The sequence below is a fragment of the Panicum hallii genome, chromosome 6 (assembly GCF_002211085.1).
Source record: "Panicum hallii strain FIL2 chromosome 6, PHallii_v3.1, whole genome shotgun sequence".
Lineage (NCBI taxonomy): Eukaryota > Viridiplantae > Streptophyta > Magnoliopsida > Poales > Poaceae > Panicum > Panicum hallii.
This window is the reverse complement of record NC_038047.1, coordinates 37,141,844-37,162,987: the sequence shown is the minus strand read 5'-3', so window position 1 is coordinate 37,162,987 and position 21,144 is coordinate 37,141,844. Positions and strand designations below refer to the sequence as shown.

The 21,144-nt window shown below is 46.6% G+C and overlaps 2 protein-coding genes across 2 annotated transcripts; one reads left to right on the top strand and one right to left on the bottom strand.

Moving 5' to 3' along the window:
- Nucleotides 1–3,930: 3,930 nt before the first annotated feature.
- LOC112898270 lies at nucleotides 3,931–6,372 on the bottom strand. Its single transcript, XM_025966625.1, has 2 exons — nucleotides 5,127–6,372; nucleotides 3,931–4,374 (listed from the first exon to the last, which is right to left on the bottom strand). The coding sequence occupies exons 1-2, from the start codon at nucleotides 6,370–6,372 to the stop codon at nucleotides 4,235–4,237; spliced, it is 1,386 nt and encodes a 461-aa protein (XP_025822410.1). The 3' UTR covers nucleotides 3,931–4,234.
- Nucleotides 6,373–7,029: 657 nt separating this feature from the next.
- LOC112896297 lies at nucleotides 7,030–8,818 on the top strand. Its single transcript, XM_025964226.1, has 4 exons — nucleotides 7,030–7,315; nucleotides 7,634–7,726; nucleotides 8,112–8,401; nucleotides 8,486–8,818. The coding sequence occupies exons 1-4, from the start codon at nucleotides 7,054–7,056 to the stop codon at nucleotides 8,801–8,803; spliced, it is 963 nt and encodes a 320-aa protein (XP_025820011.1). The 5' UTR covers nucleotides 7,030–7,053; the 3' UTR covers nucleotides 8,804–8,818.
- The last annotated feature ends 12,326 nt before the right edge of the window (nucleotides 8,819–21,144 follow it).

Below are 21,144 nucleotides of genomic sequence, written 5' to 3'. Positions count from 1 at the left end.
ACAAGATACACGTGCAATAAATGCTCAAATAAGACCAAGATAAGAAACTATCAGCCAATGCTTACAATAAAGAAACTAGTCTTCTACTAGCAGCTAAGGAACATATTCAAAAGATATAAGCCGATAGATCTAAACAAGATCAAGATAACTGTGATTATATCAAAAGATCAAAACGATGTAGCCTTGAACAACGCTAATATGGCCGATATAATTGTCAGGGCCGGTAGAACTTAGGACTTACCGTGTCGCCGGAGATTAAAACGATGTAACCCCGTGTTAGGTGCCAAGTTCCACCGATGATGAAAACCTCGGAAAAGAGGGTAACGATGTGCTGAAAATTGTGTTGTATTGATCGAGAGATATCTTTTATAATGGCCAGGATTTATATTTATACCCTAGACTGACACAAAATTTGCCTAACAAGAAATATCTAAACAAAGCTTGCCTAATATAAACAAAACTTGCCTAATAAGAAATATCTAAATAAAATGAAACACTAAGATACACAAATTCTAATTTTCTTTTTATAGAGCCCTTACTAATAAAGCTTTGTTGACCGATTCTGTCTTTATTGATATCAAATCACCAGCTTCTATCTATATATTACATTGGTCATAAAATTATCAAATTTTGGTGGCAACAATCTCATAGCTCGAATGCACTGCTCCTGGGTCCCACACACCATTACTTGAGTTGTGTCAAAACAAGTGGCTTAATTACTTGCTAGTGGAGTAAAAAATGTATCGACAGGCTTAGCTCCACTTTTGTTTTCTATCTCTACCTTTCTCCTCAATATGTCAATTCAACGAGGTTTTATAGAGAATTTCATAACATTAAATTTTATACCATATCATCAATTTTGCTAACATAGCAAGAAGAAGAGATAAAGAGAGAGTTTCATAGATGGAGTTTTATAGAATGAGAGAAGAGTTTCATCCCCATAAAACTCAGCTGGCATAGTTATCTAATTCTCAATCTTGATAACTGTACCATAAAACTGTGCACTGACATTGACCTTACATATACAAACTTATACTAAGAGATGTTATTTCAAATTTGGTATATGCCAGCTCTGACTGAAATCTTTGGAGACAATTCCGTATTACAATTTGGAGGAGAAACCTTAGGACAGTTTTGAATAATGATCCATCCCTACCATCACTGCCCCTAGGCCCCATAGATGCGGTCGTCGCTCTATGCTGCCTCACCACTGACTCCTTTTATCCTGTAATATAGGTACCTTAACATTTTTATAATTAATAGTTTATAACAGATTAATAAAATAAGAAAATGACGCATGTACCTTGTTTGGTTGTCCTTTTTCTAATTTTATAGCTTTAGGATACCTTATAATTGGTATAAATTTTGAATCCTTCGATGATGCTTTATATTTAGTACGGAGCGAGTAAACACTTTTGCTCAAGCTGCATTTGTCCTAATGAGCTCGTTACAGGTTCTCCGCACCCAAGGAGTAGGCATGGTTCGGAAACCACAAAATTATCTCGATGTCGAGAGGAAGGAGAGCAAGATGGGGTGGCACGTAACTACACCGGTTTTGAATAGTGCGGTGTGTATATAAAAAATCCACACAAAATTTTTAAAATGAGAAATGAACTGGATATTTTTTGTACAGCAGATAAAATTGGAATTGTATAGGAAATAAATGAATAAATAACAACATCAATTTTGAAGGATCCTTCCTTAAAGGAGCTTTTCGTTGGCCCAAAGCTGACAACAAAAGACTCGGAACAGAGGTTCTGTTTGGTTGCCTGCCGACGGCGCCACACCGCGCCTAAGGGGCGGCGGCCGATTCGGCCGCCACACCTGCGGCGCGAGATGTGTGGCGTGGCGTGGCGTCCGAGGCAGGTAACCAAACATGCCGAGAGTCCTTTAGATTTCATCTAGTTCAAAGATTTGATCATCTGAAGACGAGTACGTGGATTCGTCCAAGTTCCTTTTGACTACCAAGTACCTGTGCCATCGTTACGGATGACATCATCACTGGCCTATGAATGGACGAACATGCATGCTGATTGGATGGCTAAGGTTGTTACCGGAAGGTACTCCGTACGGTGGTACGAAGGCTAAGAGCTCGCACACGTTGGAGAGTTTAGTTTGAGGAAGACAGCTTGCTTGTTCGCCAAAAAAAGAAGAAGTTCAACCTTCTTTTTTTTCTTTGCGAAAATAAGTTCAACTTGCTTAGCAAAGGAAACAGAGTGGGTTGGTCTACCGCGATCATCTATCTCCAATGGTATCTCTAGTTAATTAATGTCTATAAATATCACATATACAAACTACAATAAATATGATGTCCAATATGCTGGCAAGATGCATCTATTGGATTGCTAATCCCGTTTTATGGAAATGGGAGTTAATTTGTGCACTTTGTGATGCTCTTCGAATTCGAGTTTTACTCCATAGTCTGCTCACTACCTAATAAGGATTACTTGTTTGACCGCCAGAATATAAAATCATGTTGCGTCCCGAAATTCAATTCGACAATCATAGTTCAGATAATTATTTGTCATTACGAACCTGATTGGTTAGGTTCTAAATTTTCTCTACCAAATCATAGGCATGCTAAATTTATTTGCCAAAACGTGGGCAAGAATAGTAATTGGCTGGGTGCCAAGATATGATAGCCAAAATTTTGACCATCAGTTAGTTCGATGCCAAAATACAAGTACAAGAATAGAGGGTTGGCATAAATAGCTAAAATATGGGCGTGCTGAACGTTGCTAATTTGAGTCATGCCAATTTTTTAAAATCAACCAAACGAATACCAAAATTTATAATCTTGCCTATATCTTGGTAGGCCACATTTTGACACCTAACCAATCAGACCCTACGATTTCAAATGCTTTGATTTCTGACATATCATTATATGTTGGAATGAATCTTTTAGATAAAATGTAAGACCAAGTTTTTGCAATAGCACGATACGATTACTATATAAAGCTACTATTCATTACTGTTTTGTTTTTAGTGTTGATGATCCCGTCCAAAAATAATGAGGACCCCGGTGGTCGTAATTTCTAGCTTCGCCTCTGGCTCGGGCTGCCTCTCGGTGTCGTCGTCCTTGTGGGCCAAGCGCGTGAGCGGAGCTATACGGAAAGGAAAACGAAAATGAATATTAGTAGGGCTCCAGCACAGAAGCTGTGGAGGGCAGCTAGTTGGATCGATCACCGTGAAGATAGGTAGCGAGCGAATGTAAATTCAGATTCTCGGCGTCAAAGCGAGCGCGGCACGAGATGGGGATGGGGAACGGTTGAAGTGAACAGTTGATGCGGCGTGGGGGTGGGCGACACTTCATTAATTGTAGGTAGCGTAGGCGACGCCGCCCGTGTGGCACGTCAATTGCACAAGCTGAAGCTGCTCGTACACACTGCTGATTTGCTCTACCAGAAACAAAGCACCTGGCAGCAGATTCTAACTAATTGATGCTCCTGGCTGTAGATACTGTAAAAGCCACATGAAATGGCAACCGAACTGAACCTGTTGATGAATTGTTTGGTCATATACTCATATATACAACAGGCACAATACGAGCTGCTCTACATGTTACACCGCCTTCAAAGTCCGAGTCCGCTTCTTTCTTTTGTAAGGCCTCTGTTTTTCCTCTCCTTTTTGCACAAGAGAGCACCAAACACATTCTCTTGCAACTATGATTTGTGCCGACCAAGACAAAGCTGTGGTGCTCACTATTTTAATTAATTTTATCTATGACAAAAGATGGTCTTGATAATAGAAGAAACAGAAAATCATTATTTCTTCAAGAATAAGTGAATAACTGCTTTCCAAACTGCAGTACTACGAGGTTAGTCAGTAAATGTAACAACCATATAGCAGCAGGACAAGATAGGACCGTCTCAAGGATTCACCAAAAGAAAACCAGAATTGGACTCCATTTGTATTAGTAGCAGCAGAAGATAAAATGTTCTCTCAGACAAAAACGCATGCCGGACGGAGAAAGCAGTAATGGAGCTACACAAGCTTGTTCGTACCATCGATCTGGTGGTTCCCCAACTTTCATGTACTACTCAACTCAGACGAGATGTCAGCTGCAGACTCTACACATCTGAAACGCGTAACTATACGAGATCTGAAAGCCCTCCGCATTGCCTCTTACCTATGGAAGCTATGCATCTATGGTTCATCAGCTTGGTCACCCGCCTCAGCCTCGAGAGATGGTTCCGCTGGTGGTGCCATGTCCTTCCCAAGCATGGTCAGCAGCTCAGTCAACGAATGCTTCTGGTCGGGTGGCTCTTGACCTGATGACCTCCAATTGGCTCAGCAAAGATGCCATTTCCTCATCGGATCCTGTCCCCGCGTCCGATTCTTCCTCGTGTCCAGGCCCTTTCGTCCCACTTCCACCTGCATTCAGAGAACCAGCAACAGTATCAACTAACTGGTAGGACAGCAAGCAATTAGCAATGTTTCTACTACTCCATCATCTGAAAACAAAAGGCAATAATGCTGGGCAATATGTTCAAAATCCGACCCAATGTTAAAATCAGAGGTATTAATCGAATTTGGGCAAAATGGAGAAACACCAATGGCAAAGCAGCAGCAATGCAACTTCAGACGTTCTTGCAATATGCTAGCTGTTGACTTGTCATCTTCAGACTGGCTCTAGCTCTATGCAATACTGCAATTACAATTAGTCTATCTAATAACAGAGTGATACTATCGCAGGATGATGATTTGGCTCGGGATTTAAATCTGCAGCTTCCAATTAACATCTACCACTTACTGAAAATTTTATCAAAAATGCTAAGCCAAAGGCAATGAACCGAAACAGCACACACATTGCATGAGGACTTGAGGATCCCTTTTGTGATCGGGTCAGTGAGCAATGAAGCCAATTACCACACACACACACACACAGAGGAAAGCAGAGCATGCATGTACGATCATAACAATATGACGGGTGGACTGATCAACAGTGGGAAGGATTCAGATTAGTGCAGATGAATGAATCACATGGGCATGCCACAGACATCATCAGTTTTTCAGATTCAGAGGCTCAGAGCCATGCACGCTATAACAGCAATCGATCGATTGACAAACCAGAGGCAAGGCAAGTTGCATTGATCGGTTAATTAGAACAACTGATGCACACATACCGTCTGATGAAGCACGACCGTCGCCGCGAACCGTGGGTGGCAGCTCCCGCTCCCAGGCATCGATGAAGCGGGAGTACTGGAATAGGGGATCCTGGAAAACACGGTCCACGAAGCATTCCTCGCAGGCAAGGACCCGCCTCGCGCGCACGTCCAAGGCGAAGAGCGCCGTGTCCTGGAAGAAGTAGACGACGTCGTGGTTGTTGGGGTCGACGAGGGCGAGCTTGGGCACCTTCCCCTGAGGCAGACCGGCGGCGACGTAGCTGTCGTGGGCCCAGATATCGTCGAAGGACGCCTCGCACTCGAACCTCCAGGGATGCGGGCCCTCCGGATCGACGAGCGTCCACATCGTGACGGCGGGGCTGATCGGGTCGTCGACGTCGGCGTGGTCGTAGGAGAGGCCCTGGATCTCGACGTAGCGCAGCATGCCCTGGCTTGGCCTGATGAGGCGGCGCTGGTCCATGAGAATGGTGGGGCGGACGTTGTTGCCGAGGCCGTGCATCTCGCAGCCGGTCGGGAGCGGGACGAGGCGCAGGCGCGGGTGGTCGTCGAACGGGTCGCAGAAGAGCATGCCGTAGGCGATGTCGACCCACCAGAGTAGGCCGCCGTGGGCGATGACGCCGTGCGCGCCCCAGGGCTCGTGGTCGGGGGCGGAGGCGAGCTGCTTGACGGACCACTGGCCGGTGGCGGTGGAGTAGCAGAGGAGGGCGTCGTGGCGCTTCATGGCGGCCTCGTCGTCGGGGTGGAGCTGCGCGATCATGTAGTGGCCGGGGCAGCGCGGGTCGGCGATGAGGCCCATGGTGCGGCGGGGGAAGAGCATGATGCGGAAGTCGGCGGGCACGGCGGGGAGGCGGGCCGCGGTGCCGTCGCTGACGTTGCAGAGGAAGTAGTCGGGGTCGAGGACGCCCCGGCCCTGGGTGGCTCTCTGGCTGGCCATGAAGAGGAGGCGGTCGCGGGCGGCGGCGATGATGTAGGCGAAGTTATTGGGCTCGCGCCACCGCGGGTCGGGGACGAGGCGCTCGGGCAGGACCAGGTAGGAGGCGCGCGGCGGGTCGTGGAGCTCGAGCAGGAGGTCGGCGGCGCCGGGGGCGATCGCCTCGGCCCGCGCGTCGTTGGCGCCGTAGACGACGACGGGGATGGACGCGAGCGCCACCCACGAGCGCTGCGGCTGGCGCGCCACCGCCTCGGACGCCTCCCGCTCCGCCGCTTCCTCGCGGGCGCGCGACGGCTCCGCCGCCTCGGACGCCATGTCTGGTTGGGGGTTGGGCTGGGACTTGGGAGGACGGTGGCGAGGTGGTTGGGTTGGCTCGAACTCCAATTTGAATCGTGTGGCTGCAGGGGGAAAAGGGAAGAAGGGGGAGGGGATATTTGTAGGCCGGCTGGCGGGCAGCGGAGCAGAGCACGGCGGCGGCGGGCGGGGCGGCGTGTGGTGTGTGCCGTTCGACTGCTTGGCTTGCAAAGCACGGAGGAGGGGGCCCGCTGGACGTGACCGGGCTCCAGCTGTCCGTGCCGCTGGGGCCCACGTGAGCCGGCCCGCGAAATGGAAGGCTCCATGGTGGCGCGGCGCGTGCCGTGTGCTCGATCTGATCAGCCGTTGATCCTGTCCTGTCCAGATGCACGAGTGCCGCGGCGAATCTTCCGCGACCGGCAAGTGGAATCAACACGGTGCTGGTGATGGTGTACCTTCGGGCACTAGCAGATAGAATTGCAATGCTACTTTATCCTAGCTAGTGCTAATTAAGGGCCCCTTTGGTAGGGCTCCCAGCTCCGGATTCTCCACGAGAATCCGAGGAGCCCTACCAAACAGGTGTTTTCCGGAATGGATTCTGGCCAGGATCACCGATTCGGATTCCTCATTTTACGAAAGGATCGGAGAATCCAAAAAAATTGGCTCCTCGCGCGGCCTAAACAGATTCTCAACCAACCAAGGATGGACCTCCCCACCAAGTTCGGGCGAATTTACCCGCAAATGCCACTGGACAAAACTCCCGTGCCCCCCCTTCTCTCCCCTCACGGACACCCTCCCAGGCTCGACACAGAACCCATCGAGCTCTCACGCGCAAGACATGGAGCTCCCGGCCTAGGGTTAGCTCTGCAGCCCGCCCCCACGTCCGCCGTCCGCCGTCCGGTCGTCCAGGCTGCAGTTCTCCGTCGCCGGCGACATCCCTGCGCCCCCGTTTTGCTGCCTCCAGGTACGCCCCCGCCCCCCTGCTGTTCGCCCGCCATGGAGAGCCGAGCAGAGGCGCCCCTTGCTCAAGACGCCTCTTTTTGCTGCCAAATCGCTTCCTTGGGTCGTCAATCGGTCGCCTGTTCAGTGAATCGAGTTCTTGTGCTATATCCGTGGAGATTGTGGTCTTCCCTGGCCGCCCCTTTATCCTCAAGTTGAGGCCGCGCTGCTTGGCCGTGTAGTCCGCGCCGGCTAGTTCTGCTTCCTCCCGTGCGCTCTGCCTCCAGATCCCAGCCACGTACGTCCTCCTCACTCTGACATGTGGTGATTTTGACATCTGTAGGTGGAACGGCCTCCCTGCTTGCTACGTGCTGCCTAGCATTCAGAAGGCTTGTGCTTGGTTATTTCTGCACCACCATTTGCCGGACTGAACAAGGTTTGTGTCACACTCTTCAATTTTTTGGACTGCTCCTGTTCACAACGTGCTACTAGTTAGTACATGTAAAAATTGTTGTCCTATGTGCATTTGTTCTTCAATTTTTTGGACTGCTCCTGTTCACAATATGCTAGTAGTCAGTACGTGTAAAAATTGTTGTCCTATGTGCATTTGTTCTTCAATTTTTTGGACTGCTCCTGTTCACAACATGCTAGTAGTCAATACGTGTAAAAATTGTTGTCCTCCTCACTCTGTAAAAAAATTTTAGTTGGTCTGTACAAAATGTGTGATCACTGCTTGTTACTTCTACGTTTCACAACAATGTATGTATATCATGTATGCTCTGTGGACTATTTTGTGGACAGCAAGATGTCTGACAACGCAGATTGGAATGACGAGAACACTAGACTTGTGTGTGAATTATTTGCTGAACAAGTGACGGCACACAATCGCAGTGGCACTCATCTTAACAAGAGTGGCTACAAGAATGTGATGGAAAAATTTAAGGACAAAACCGGGTTGGATTATTCTAGACGGCAGTTCAAAAATAAGTGGGACAAGATGAGGAGAGAGTATGCTAATTGGAAAAGATTGGTTAAGGAAACCGGATTAGGATGGGACAATGAGAAAAAAACCTACACAGCACCAGACAGTAGGTGGAAGCAGCTGAATAAGGTAGTCTTTATGAGTTCATTGTTTCTTTTTTGCATATCTCTCAAGCATCCTAAATTTTTAAAACTTGTTTCTATATATTTGCAGGATTACCCAGGAATTAACAAGTTCAAAGATGGACCTCTTCAGTTCGAAGAATTGAAGACTATTATGTTTGAAGATATTCGGAACTCGGGAGACGACCATTGGGCTCCATCAAGTGGTGCTGCACCGGCTAGTCAACAGGATGCTGAACCTGATGAAGCGGATGATAGGGATGAAGATTGTGATGATAATGAAGCAAGTGATGACTGTGATGAGTACTCCCCTGAACCTTCAAGGGGAAAGCGTCCTGCTCCTGCTAACCGGAAAGATAAGGGTAAAAACCAAAGACTTCAGGAGGGCATTGGGTACAAAAAGAATTGAGCAAGCTTGTTTCTTTGAGTGCGAGGAGCACTGCATCATGTGAGTCCTTGGCAAAGAAGGATGAAAGTTCTGGTTGTTCAATCAAAGATGTTATGGCTTTGGTGAGGGAGTGTGGAGCTGTTCCTGGGACCAAAGAACATTTCATAGCTTCTCAAGTGTTTGTCAAGCGGGCTGAAAGGGAGATGTTTCTGACATTGGAGACGCCGGAAGAACGATTCCAATGGCTTTCCATGAAGCATATGTGGATGACTAGGAATGATTCATCCATGTAGTGTGAGAGCATGCACTTTGCATATTCCTCTGCACCTTTGCCAATTTTCCGGTGTGGTTGTACCATTTTCACATGAACACATGACTTGTTTTCTACCAATTTCCTGGTGTGATTGTACCATTTTCATATGAACACATGACTTGTTTTCTACCAATTTCCTGGTGTACTTTTGTTTCATTAATGGTTATTCATGTTGTAGTAAAATCATGATTATCTTATTTCTTTTGTGTATCTAATGTACAGATGTCTTCTCCTGAGAGTGAAAGAGACTCAAGTGACTCGGAAGATTATGATTTGAGAGTCGTGGAGGCAATAAGAGAGAACCAAAACACTATCCATGTTGCTGCATCATTTTTATCTTGGTACTATGCATCTTATATTGACAAAAAAGAGCGTAAAACTCCAACATATTCTGGGTTGGCTTGGGTGATGGATGCTCTGAATGATCCAGAGGAATGTTATGACATTTTCAGAATGATGCCACGGTTATTCTACAAGTTGCATGATGAATTGGTTAGTGATTTTGGCTTGACTTCCTCTATTCATATGTCATCTATAGAATCTCTTGGCTTGTTCCTTGTGATTTGTGCTCATGGTTGGTCCAACACTGGTGTCAAGAAAGATTTCAAACATTCTCGTGAGACTATTAGTCGCAAATTTACGGAGGTGTTGAATTGCATGGTGGCAATGTCTAAGAAGTATATACAACCTAAGGATCCTAATTTTCGAACAGTTCATAGTAGAATTACCAATGATCAAAGAATGTGGCCTCACTTCAAAGATTGCATTGGAGCAATCGATGGCACTCATATATCTGCCACACCACCTAAGAAAGACTTTATTAGATATATGGGAAGATCTGGAAAGACCACTCAAAATGTGATGGGAGTTGTTGATTTCGACATGCGTTTCATATATGCATCGATTGGTCAACCTGGTTCTATGCATGATACTACAGTGTTATACCATGCAATTGAAAATGATGCAGATATCTTCCCACATCCTCCTTTAGGTACGCTTCAACGGTCTAGTGTGTTACATATTATTTTAACGATTATTTGTTGTTTTAACACTCAATTTTTATCGTCTATGACATAGGGAAGTATTATGTTGTCGACGCCGGTTACCCAAATAGAGATGGTTATTTAGCTCCATACAAAGGCCAGAGATATCATGTTCCAGAATGGAGGAACGGGGCTCCACCCAATGGAGAGCAAGAGAGGTTCAACCACTTGCATTCAAGTCTTCGTAATGTTGTGGAGCGCACCTTTGGTGTATGGAAGATGAAATGGAGAATTCTTTTGAAGATGCCGACATATCCACTAGATAAACAAATGATAATTATAGCTGCTACAATGTGTCTCCACAACTTCATTCGTGAGAATGATGAATTTGATGAGGAATTCCAAAGGTGTGATCGAGATCCTGATTATGTGCCTACAATTCCTACCCGCTATAGGAGACATATGCCTCAAAATGCATCAGACACATCCACCACAGCATCTAGTAGTAGAAACATGAATATGTTTCGTGACGATCTAGCTAAGGCAATATGGGAGGGAAGGTGAATGGTCTCGTATTGTAGTCATGACTTGTGTATTTTGGAGAGCTCTGCTTTGCATTGTATTTTGGATTATTGTATCTCAATGGTATTTTGGATGATTCTATTTTAATTGTGTTTTGGATGACTCTAAGTTCTTAATTATATTATTTTATTCCTAAATTTATATTATCTCAGTTCTTTATGTAATAGTTGCGAATAGTAGATATAACAAAAGGTAATATAAACATTCTCATCAAATCAGTACAAGAATCTGTTCGCCAGCCAAACGTTTTTTCACAGTGATTCTGATTCTTCAGGAGAATCAGGAGAATCAGCTCCTCATGAGGATCAGGATCCGAATCCGGAGAATCAGAATCTGGAGCCCTACCAAAGGGGCCCTAAGTTTATGCTCCAATCTGAGTACAGGTTCGGCTGATGCAGAGATGTGCTTCAGTTGGCAATGAGGAGAGTAAACTCAAGGCCGCAGCCAGTTAAATGAATTTGAATTTGAACTGTGGTGTTTGAAACTGTAAAATTGTATATGATTAAATTCTATGTGTTACAGATGTTCATGTTTATATAATTGTGGTGTTAAAATATAGAGTATCTTTAGTTTCGTCAACGTTCAATCCACCTCTTGCTTCTTCACTCTCACAACACACAAGGTATCTTGAGAAACCCAGTGCTTTATGCTCGCATGGCAAATATTTGGTGTGCACATCACTACCATAAACAACGCAACCATCTTAGGATCCGTTCGGTTAGTTAGGATTGGATCATTCCACCTTATTAAAACTATACAAATTAGTGAACCATTCCAACCGGAAATCGATCCTGGGACTCGTTCCAGAGTAACCGAACGAGCCCTTAAATTGATTGATGGTGAGCTCTGCCAGCGCGTGGGCAACGCGATGGACTTGGACGTGATTGGGAGCCGAGACCAAGGAGAGCGAGCGATCGACCAGTGCGCCGGCCGGAACGTGCTGGGTGCGGCGCGGCGGCGTGAAACCCGTCACGGGCGCCGGACTCGTGGCGCGCTGAGCCTTGTGCACGCGGACGCCAGGAGCCTTTTGGCCCCCTGGAGCCCCAGGGTGCACGCGCGCGGCATGCTCGCGGGGAGCAAGGCTGGCGTAGCACGAGCCCAGTGCCGGTGCGGCGCCGTTCCGGCCCTGCCGGCGTGCGTGAGACACGAGCGCTGTCTCTGGAGTGGCGGAGTGGGTTATTAGGCTCTTGAGAACGTGCCCAAGCAGCAGCGGCTAATTGGACGCACGGTTACTCGGGTCGTATCTGTGACATCCCGGCCCGGCTAACAAGGATAAATTTGAGTCCGATAATAGCTCAAGTATAAGTGGTATTGTATATAAGTGGGGAGTTATTCCACCTTGCTGATTGAGGGTGAGGTTCACGGTTCACCAACATAAAAACTCAAATGTTAAGTACATTTTAACCCCTAGATTAATATTTTTACACGAAACGAGGATGAAACCGTAAGCGGGGTTGGTGTAAATGTATGTTTTACTCAAAGTGCGAGTAGAACTAACTATATTTGGAATAGCGCATGCATTAACGCATGATCAAAGGATGTGACATACTCCGTAATTAGTATGGTCTAATACATGCAAAAATCGTGATTAGCATCGAGACCGGGTGCCTAGAGAACCCCATTCACAAATATCTTTCCTGAATAGAACTATTATTCGATGACATAAATTGACAGATGAAAATAAAAAATATTAAGCGGTGAATGCTCAATGGGAAAGTTCCCTAGACAAATGTTCAGTGGGAAAGCTAAGATAATTACGGAGATGTTGTAACAAAACATGGAAAGAGAAATCTTTTACTCTGGTAGGCAGTGAGCATTCTTGCAAATTCCGGCAAGAAACATATCATCCCATGTAAAATCCTGTGTACATCTAGTGGGTGGAAGCGGTAGATTTTATTCCCCATCTGGAGCAGGTGCACGCCACTGTTTCCACCCGGAAACCGGCTATCAGCCTATCTGTCACCCGGTCACCCACTCACCTTCCCGTCTCTTCCGGTCTTCCACAAGGCCACGGGCCACCACCCCCACGCTCTCTGCCACCACACCAACCCACCCCACCGTCCTGCCCCGCGCCCCGCCGCCCCAGCGCAGAAGCTTCTGGACCCTAGGGTTCCCGCTCCCATGGCGCTCTCCGACTACGCCGCGTTACTCGCCTGGGCGGCCGCCGCGCTGGTGGTCTACGCCGGCGCCGACGTCGCGAACCGCATGGGCTGCGTCCGCGTCGACTACCGGCCCAAGGCGGCCGTGATGCTCCTTACCGGGGTGGTCGTCCAGAGAGCTTCCGGCCCCGAGGTATACTCGCCTGCGTGCAGCCGGACTTGGCCCCCTTCCTTCCTTTACTTCCTCCGCTTCGAGCTCCCTGGCTAATTTGTGGGTTTTGCACTTGATTGTTCTTGTCTTCACAGTTTATGAAGTGCGATCTATGAGACTAAATTACTACAGTATTTTTGCTGTTGCAGTTATGTTGCTGATCAATGATAGTACCTGTTGTCATTCCTATGTGGAACAATGACATATTTTTTGTTTTTCAGAATTTCAGCTTCTGACTTACTGGAGTAGGGGAGATCAAATTTGGTTGCTGCAAGATGACAACAGGAAATGTTTGGGGTGTCAGGAGCTGTTTCTATTTGTGTCGTTTCTCCACTTTTATCATTTCAGACAAGTCATAAGCTTAGAACAGAGTAGCCCTTATGCTCATCTTTTGCACTGAAATCGAGTCATGGAGATTCAGGCGAAATTCCTCTCTCAAACTTCAGCCTTGATTCAGTAACTAAGTAGGTACTTGCATATCACAGCTCTGTATTATCTTATCCTTTGAGCAAAACTGAAAGATCGCTTTTGTCATTTTGTATTGATTGAGTTGATTCCGGGTGTATGTTCTTCCTTTCTAAATGTTGGACTTGGTAGGATGCAACGCACTGTAGCCAAAAATTGTTGCAGGAAGCCTTTGCTAGCATGTACTGCTCTCATGAAGTTAACAGTTACACCTTTGAAATTTTCAAAGCAAATTCAGACACTGTTTAGTTGGATTTCAAATTGGAAGCACTTTGAATTTGGGGCTCCTCAAAGGCATCGCCTTGCCTGCCGGGTTCGGTAGGGCGGCACCAGTTGTCCTCGCCGCCGCCTGTAGCTCCCCCAGCTTGGGCTACCTCGCCATGCCCGCCGGGCATGGGGTGGCCCCATGGATGCCAAGTCAGACGTGCTTCTGGAGGAGGTAAAAGAAATTAACGCCAAGCTCCAGAAGCTGTCTCGAGTTATGGAGTAAGTTACTGTACCGCACCAATTGATTTTTTGATGATTTGTGTCCAAAAGCTATCGAATTTTTTATCTGTAGTGGTCTAATATAGTCGCCAGATGACTAGATGGGTCCTTTGTGGATTGTAGTGTCCAAATCTATCGTCTGGTTGTAATAGCAAGTACATTGCTACACGTCAGCAGTCTCATAGGTCGTCTCATGCAAGTCTACGTAGGATTTTTGATTAGATGGCGGAGAGAGAGGGAGGCGAGAGAATAAGGTGATTTTTTCGCGAGACAACTGCCTCATTGGCTAAAATTTAGGACTACGAGACCACTTTCTCACAATTGTACGAGTTGTTGTTGCCATGCAACTCACAATATTTTCTTTTTCTATGCACAAATTATGGAATTATGTATTTGCTATAAGATAATTTATAAGACAACACATTGTTTGTATTGTTTGTTATATCGTCTCGAGATGATGTGGCAATGCATAAGACCGCCTATTAGATTAGACCAGTGTACTTGCCTAATTTTAACTATGATAGCTGCACAATTGTGGATCTTTATTAATTTTGGTTGTTTGACAGGGTGATGGTGAGCTTTACATACTTAGTGAAGAGGACACTGTTCCAGATCATATTTACACTATTACTCACTTTGGTGGCACTGTACTATATAATTGGCTATACCGACATTAATCAATTTCTCAAGGATGTTTTTATCACTTTCATTAGTGATAAAGATGTTCGAGAGAAGTTTCAGGAAGCCATCAATAGCCACTTGGATGCTACAATCAAACATCTCATGCCGTGGATAAATATGAAGGTCTGGTGGCAGATGAAGGTGGGGCGAATTTTATCATCGAAGAGGTGACGCTTATTTGCACAGGTTCGTCACTTGAAGAAGAAATTGACCAAAAAAAAATCTAGGGATGCTCTTGACAATAAAATTGAATTTTTGAATTGTAGTGGAGTAAGTTGCTGCTTGATGGCACTGAAATGTGATGTGATATTTACACACAATGGAATCTCATAAGTGAAACATGGGGTAGTCAGGTAGAACCTAGTGTGTTCCTGTTTCTTTGGAAGCCAGGCTTGCTGTTAAGGATTATCTGTTCGTGTTGCTACTTGCTAGAAAGGTCACAGTCTCACAGATCCTTGCACCTTGTAAATTTGCATAGCCACAAGATAGAGTTAACATGATTAGTTGTCTTAAAAACTTCGTAGTCATCAATTGTTGAGTCCAGTGTCGCAACATTAGTATCAGTTCTGATGTCCTGTTAATAAACAGCCTGTGTGCCTTCCATTCTTAAGTATGGCGCATCTGAACAATCTCAGCTTGATAAGCTCTAGGTTACACTGCATTTTTAATGCTTTATCATTGATCCTATATGCAGCGTGCACATCACTTGCTGTTTAAAAATATCAATGGAGCATTTTTTTATTTTTCCTCATGAAGTGATGCTTGATTTGCTTTGGCAGTTAAAGTAACATGGGGATGGGTTCTATTTCTATGCCATGAGATGTTTTCCCTGACCAAATATTTGCATACTGGCAAGATTGATTACAATGCATATTTATGTTCCCTTTGCCCAGTCCAAATTCAAGAGAAGTCCAACAATTCCGTGTGCAGTACTTTTTATTGTATATTTGGTTGCAATGCTTGTTCATAGGGATACACTTTGCTATAGCTGGACCAATTTTTCATGTTAATTGATATCAGGGAAGTGTTTTAGTTACTGATAGATGGCACTGCTTTAATTGTGATGCAATGTCGTAAGTGCAAAGTGGGGTTGAACAGAGTGTTCTTGTTTATTTGGAAGTCAGGCTTTCTATTCAGGACTGTCACTTCTCTGTTTGCGTTGCCCCTTACAAATTGCATAACCACGAGTTAACATGATTTAGTTGTCTTAAAAACTATGTGTTCATTAATTGTTCAGTGTTTGAAATTCAGTGCACATTTGAAGCATTGCTCACTTACAATTTTTAGTTTCAATCTGCAATATATTTGCATCAGTTGAGGATTTTTCTGTGGAAATTTCTCTTTAGATAATTCTGTTGCCTCAGAATTGGTTGCGGAGCCTTCATACCGGTTTCAGGGTTCCATGTAGTGTCCATAGAGCTATTTGTTGCGAATCAACTAAATTGTACTTCCTTTTTCAAAACCATTGAGCGATCAATGTAGGTGAAATGTTTAATCAATGTTCCTTTTTCAAACCTAATAGTTAGCAGGACTGTAGACTTGAAATCAGACCGTAAATGCTAAGCTTATGTATGAGACCAGAGCATATATTGTTGCATGCAGTAATCGTGATGGAGCAATGGGTGCATTCTTAACGGCACTATTTGCTCAGACATCACTGTATGCAATGTTGCTGTGAAGATAACCTATTCTATTTGTATTTCCACAAAAGTGAATTGACATCTTCTGTTGCTTAAATGTTTACTACTCCCTCCAGTCAGATAAATAGGTTGTTCCAACCGCAGGGGCTAGTTCAAATAACACTGATCATGTTGGTTGGAATGTCTTCATTATCTGACCGGTGGGAGTAGGTGCTTGCTTTGGACTTGTGTTCTGTCAATTAACCTCTGGACCTGTAAACTGCACATTTCGTTTCAGTTCAGATCTGGTAGCGTCTTATCTATGTAACTGACATTTTTCTTCTTGTTGTAATTTCAGTTTTGGAATGCGTGGCATATAGCTGGAGTAAAAGTTGCCTTGTCCTCTGCGTCTACGGAATGTTGATCACTTCAACCACAAGTGACTGGGAGTTTGAACATGCAATGTGGTGCTACTTAATTTCACGCTACCGTAGTTTTTCTGTTCCAAAACCATTGTAGAAATGTTGCAGCCGAGGCTATGCCAATTGTGGCTCAGGCTATGCCAATCTTTTCATTTCCGCAGTAGCACTTGAGTTTTTGATATAGGATCTTCTGTTAAACAGCTCGTCACTCTGCTGCCGGATTATACCGCAGCCAAACTGTGCAGTGCCTTGCTTTTGCAGAGCCCTCCATTCTGCTGTTATTTCTCCGCAAGTGCAAGTGTTGATTCTAGGATAACAGCGATTGGGAGTTGGACTCGCATTGCATTGTGGCAACGATTGGGAGTCTGGGGCTGTCGTGAGCGCGATCCAGTCTTCCACGGGCCGGGCTGGTCAGGGACCGCGGCATCGCGCCGGCTTGCAGGCTATCGCGGCCACGCGCGACACGAGCTCTTGCTGCGGTCCGGTCACCACCGGAGCGACCAGGGCTCCAGGACGTGCGCAACGCGAGCAGCGCCTGCATGGACACGGACGGGAACGGGAGCCCAGATCAGACCACGGAGCGCGAGCGATCGACCGGTGTGCCGAAACGGTGGTCGCTCCGGGCGCCGCGGCCCCCGGGCGCGCCTCGCTCCTCAGGCCGCCGTCGGCCTCGGTACGGCGTCGTGCCCAGCCGAGCTCGTCGACGGACACACAGCAATCTCCTCGCGCCCGTGGTTGCACAGCGAGGCGAGCCCCATGACGGCCCGCCACGGCCTCGCCGAGCGTGTCCCTGTCCCGCAGCGCCGCGCGGAGGAAGCCAGGCCTATTAGCTTTCATGTTTTGCAGGACAGCAGCTAGTGTCTAAGAATGCGTATACACAACACAATCCATGGAATTTAGATCAATGCTTTCCGGCGGATCAATGAATGGGTCTGTCCCAGTACATCAGAAGGGAAAGCACTCGTTTTGGATCGGACCAACGGTTAATTGTTGGAGGGAGAACACCATGCCGGTGCTCTGCCTCTGCTCCTGCAGCCGTGTATACTATTGCATAACTGAACAGCAGCGGTTCATGCTGGCGATGCAGCTTTATGAATGAAATGAACAAAATTTGCAGCAGAGCGCAGGAGTATCCATTCACTTTACGTGTACAGGACAGGCTGGGGACGGGTCGCGAAAGTAACTGCCAAGTCACTGACGATGATCACGTCCGGAGAACTCAGCTTAGCTTACACAACATTTGCAGATGCAACTCTAAAGTAATGGTCAGAATCGTTAAATGCAGAACAACCCTGACTAAACCCTCATCCCAGGCGTGCTAGACTTCACGAAGCACCTCGCCGCCGCGCAGCGTGCCGGGTGCGCGTTGCGCTGCATTTGGCCCTTGTTCATCCCCGGCGGCGGCCGTGGTGGCTCGATCACCTGTATCGTGCGCCGCCGCTTCGCGTCCTCGGCCTCCTGGTACCGCTCGTGGAACTTGCGCTTCGTGGTCTCCATCTTCTTCTCCTCCTCGGCGGCGCTGCTGACGACGGCGGGCGGCGTCTTCTTCGGCTGCGCTGGGACAACGGCTGGAGCTCCCATGTTCGCTGATGGCTTCGCGTTGCTGGTGCCGACGACTGGAGCGCCCTTCTTGGACTCCGCCGTGCTGATACGGCGGCAGCTGCTGGCGACGGTTGACTTACTCGGACGAGGCGGCTCCTCCGGGATCTTCTTCGCCTTTGTGTTGTAGTCAGCCGTGGGCGCTGTCTCGTCCCTGAGAGGCGGCGGCGGAGTAGATGAGAGTCCGTCCAGCACGTCCATGGCGGCCCTGGCCCTCGCGAGCTCGGCCTTGACGCCCGCCCTCCACCCGCGCACGACTTCGCCCGCGAGCTCACGGACCCGCTCCGACGGGTGGTCCTTCATCAGCGCGCCGACGGCGCCGACCAGATCGCCGGACGCCAGCTCGATCTTCTCGGGGGGCACGGCCCGCAGCGTGGCGAGCGACCCCGCCATGGCCTCGTCCAGCAGCTCGCAGAAGCCCTCCACCTTCTCATCGTCGTCCGCGGCGTCGCAGAGCAGATCGACGATCCGGGCCCTGGCGCTCCGGAACTCGTCGCGGGAGAGGACGCCGCCAGCGTCGGCGCCCTCGATGGCGGCGTCGATGAGCGGGAACGCCGCCAGGAAGGGCTTCGAGCGGCGGAGCGCCATGCAGCCGGCTAGCGCGAGATCGAGTTGTGTGTGTGTCTGGATGGATGGATCCGATGGAAGAAGGGCGGGGAAGGGAGATGGCCAGAGAAGGGAGATGGGGAGAAGGTGTCAGGGCGCTCCGATCTCGGTGGATTTATGATGGCCGGCAGCTGTCGGAGCGCGCAAACCGAGACGGAGCCGAGGCGCGTAGGCTTGACGCGCGCGCCACGCGTTCCTCCCGGCAAATTTCTGAGTCGGTTTGAGGTGAAAACAATTTAACTTCTATTTTCTGGTGACGGTGATTCCATCTTGAATCTTGATTGGTGATTTGAGGAGATGATTTACCTTTCGTGCGCTCACGCTCAATTTGTGCGCTGCTCGCAGCCTGCGCTGGAGGAAGTTGTGCCTGCCACCCTCCTGGCCGGATTTCAAAATTAATTCTTAAAGGATAGAATAAATTCATATAAAACGTACATTGATCTCAATTTGAGGGCGCAGCTAGCGTCAACAAAATTAATATTTCCAATCTGGGAACCAGAATCAGATGAGCAACCATGTGGAATGGCCATTGACTTCAGAGAAAAAGTTCAAGTACAGGGATTGAACTTCCGATTTTATTTTCTTGAATCTTGAGTGATGATTTGCGCTCATGCTCCTGACGCAGCCTCCTGTACTTTACAACAGATTCATAAAAAACAAATTCAAATTTACCATGTCTTACCTGGTCCTTTAGCCATTAGCTACTTGTCTGCCTCCATGCATTTTGGTCCAAGGCCTGAAGTTCCATGTAGTATCTTCTGTCTAGTCAAGGTGACATGTTAGCATGTCAAATTAATCTTAGTATATAACCTTGCTAATTTATAATGGTAGAAAGTGCTATTTCCACACCAATTTGTTTGAAGTGGTCTGCATGTTGATAGATGTTGTCAAGTATTTAACAATTAATATTAATTTAGATAGCATGAGAGCTGTTTTTCATGTTGCTCTTTTTCCCCCTTGCACCATTTCATGTGTATCCTGAAAAAAATATTTGAGACACAAGATGCTCTTAGTGTTTTCGTGCGTTATCTGACTTTATCTGTAAGTATATATGAAATCATTGAAAAGATGCTCTAATGCTGCTTCCAATGTACCAGTGATCTTTTTCAGCATCAGTTAGATTTTTGAAGACCTTGCCACCCACAGGTGAAATTTGAGCTAAGATTTCTCCTCAACTTTGAGAAAAATAGTTATTGGACTTGCCTTGATAGTCTAGGAAGCAAGTTTTATGACACTCAACTACTTGTTTTGCTGTTACGATTAATATCTTGCTGATAATTGGCTAGCAACTCCTATCTGTGATACTGACAGCTTGCGGCCTTGTGAGACGTGTGACTTGCTCTAAGCTGATCAAATTTGGTTGGTGCAAGAGGATCGGGAGAAGCAAGAACGACAAAGCCAAGATAAATAAAAAGACTTCAATTGATGACAAGCCCAAGAAGAAAGCAAAGAAATAGTGGAGCTTATGATCAAACAATACTCTATGCTTATTTTACTGCTTCTGCAAGGATTCTTCCCTACTGGGTTTTCATTTCAAAATATGAATGAACCTCGGTCAGTATCTTGGGTCTTATGTTATAGCACCAGGCACGACTTCAATTCTCTGTCTTGGTCTTTCCTTAATATTTGTCTCGCTCTTCGTGATGTGCCCAGTGATGCTTTATGAAACCTGCCTGTTTATAATTATCTATTGATGGGTTTCACTTTGATATTGATCTGAAATCTGGTCCTTTTCCAATACTGTTCCTTGTTTATTCCTGCATGTTGTGGTTGTGAGTAGAAATATTTCACCCTTAAAATTACTATTCCTTGTCGTATTATTCTTCCGATTGAGTGACATAACAGAAATAATAGAGATGGCATGTTCTATGTTGGAACAGATGCATCAACTCAGACAAAAAAGTGGAATGCGGCGGGAAGTAAAATTACATAATCTAATTGTGGCATTGTCTACCTTCAGGAAAACAGAGAAGAAGCTTTTGACATGAGTTGCTTGAGGAAGTTCTGGTTGCCTCAGTTTGATTCTATTGACTATATCAATTCTAAATGGAGCTTCTGTTGGCAGCATTATGTCTTGGAAAAGCTCATGCTTTGCAGGACACTAGCTAGTATTTCGGAATGCGTACGCACAATCCATGGAATGGGTGGTGTAAGGAAAAGTACGCCACCGGGTGCCATAGAATGTCTGAACGTTACATGCAGCATTATCCATTAACTAAACCATGCAAAGTGAGGAAGACATCGTAAAGCGCCTCTCAGACGCAGCTTCGGGACAAGGGTTGAATGACTTGGCTTT

Bases quoted from the DNA above. Each gene is read 5' to 3' on its own strand.
- LOC112898270 (XM_025966625.1), bottom strand. From the start codon at position 6,372: ATGGCGTCCGAGGCGGCGGAGCCGTCGCGCGCCCGCGAGGAAGCGGCG. The intron at 4,375-5,126 runs GTATGTGTGCAT...CTCTGAATGCAG, and splicing joins CGGTCGTGCTTCATCAGACG to GTGGAAGTGGGACGAAAGGG.
- LOC112896297 (XM_025964226.1), top strand. From the start codon at position 7,054: ATGGACCTCCCCACCAAGTTCGGGCGAATTTACCCGCAAATGCCACTG. The intron at 7,316-7,633 runs GTACGCCCCCGC...TGACATCTGTAG, and splicing joins CCCCGTTTTGCTGCCTCCAG to GTGGAACGGCCTCCCTGCTT. The intron at 8,402-8,485 runs GTAGTCTTTATG...ATATATTTGCAG, and splicing joins GGTGGAAGCAGCTGAATAAG to GATTACCCAGGAATTAACAA.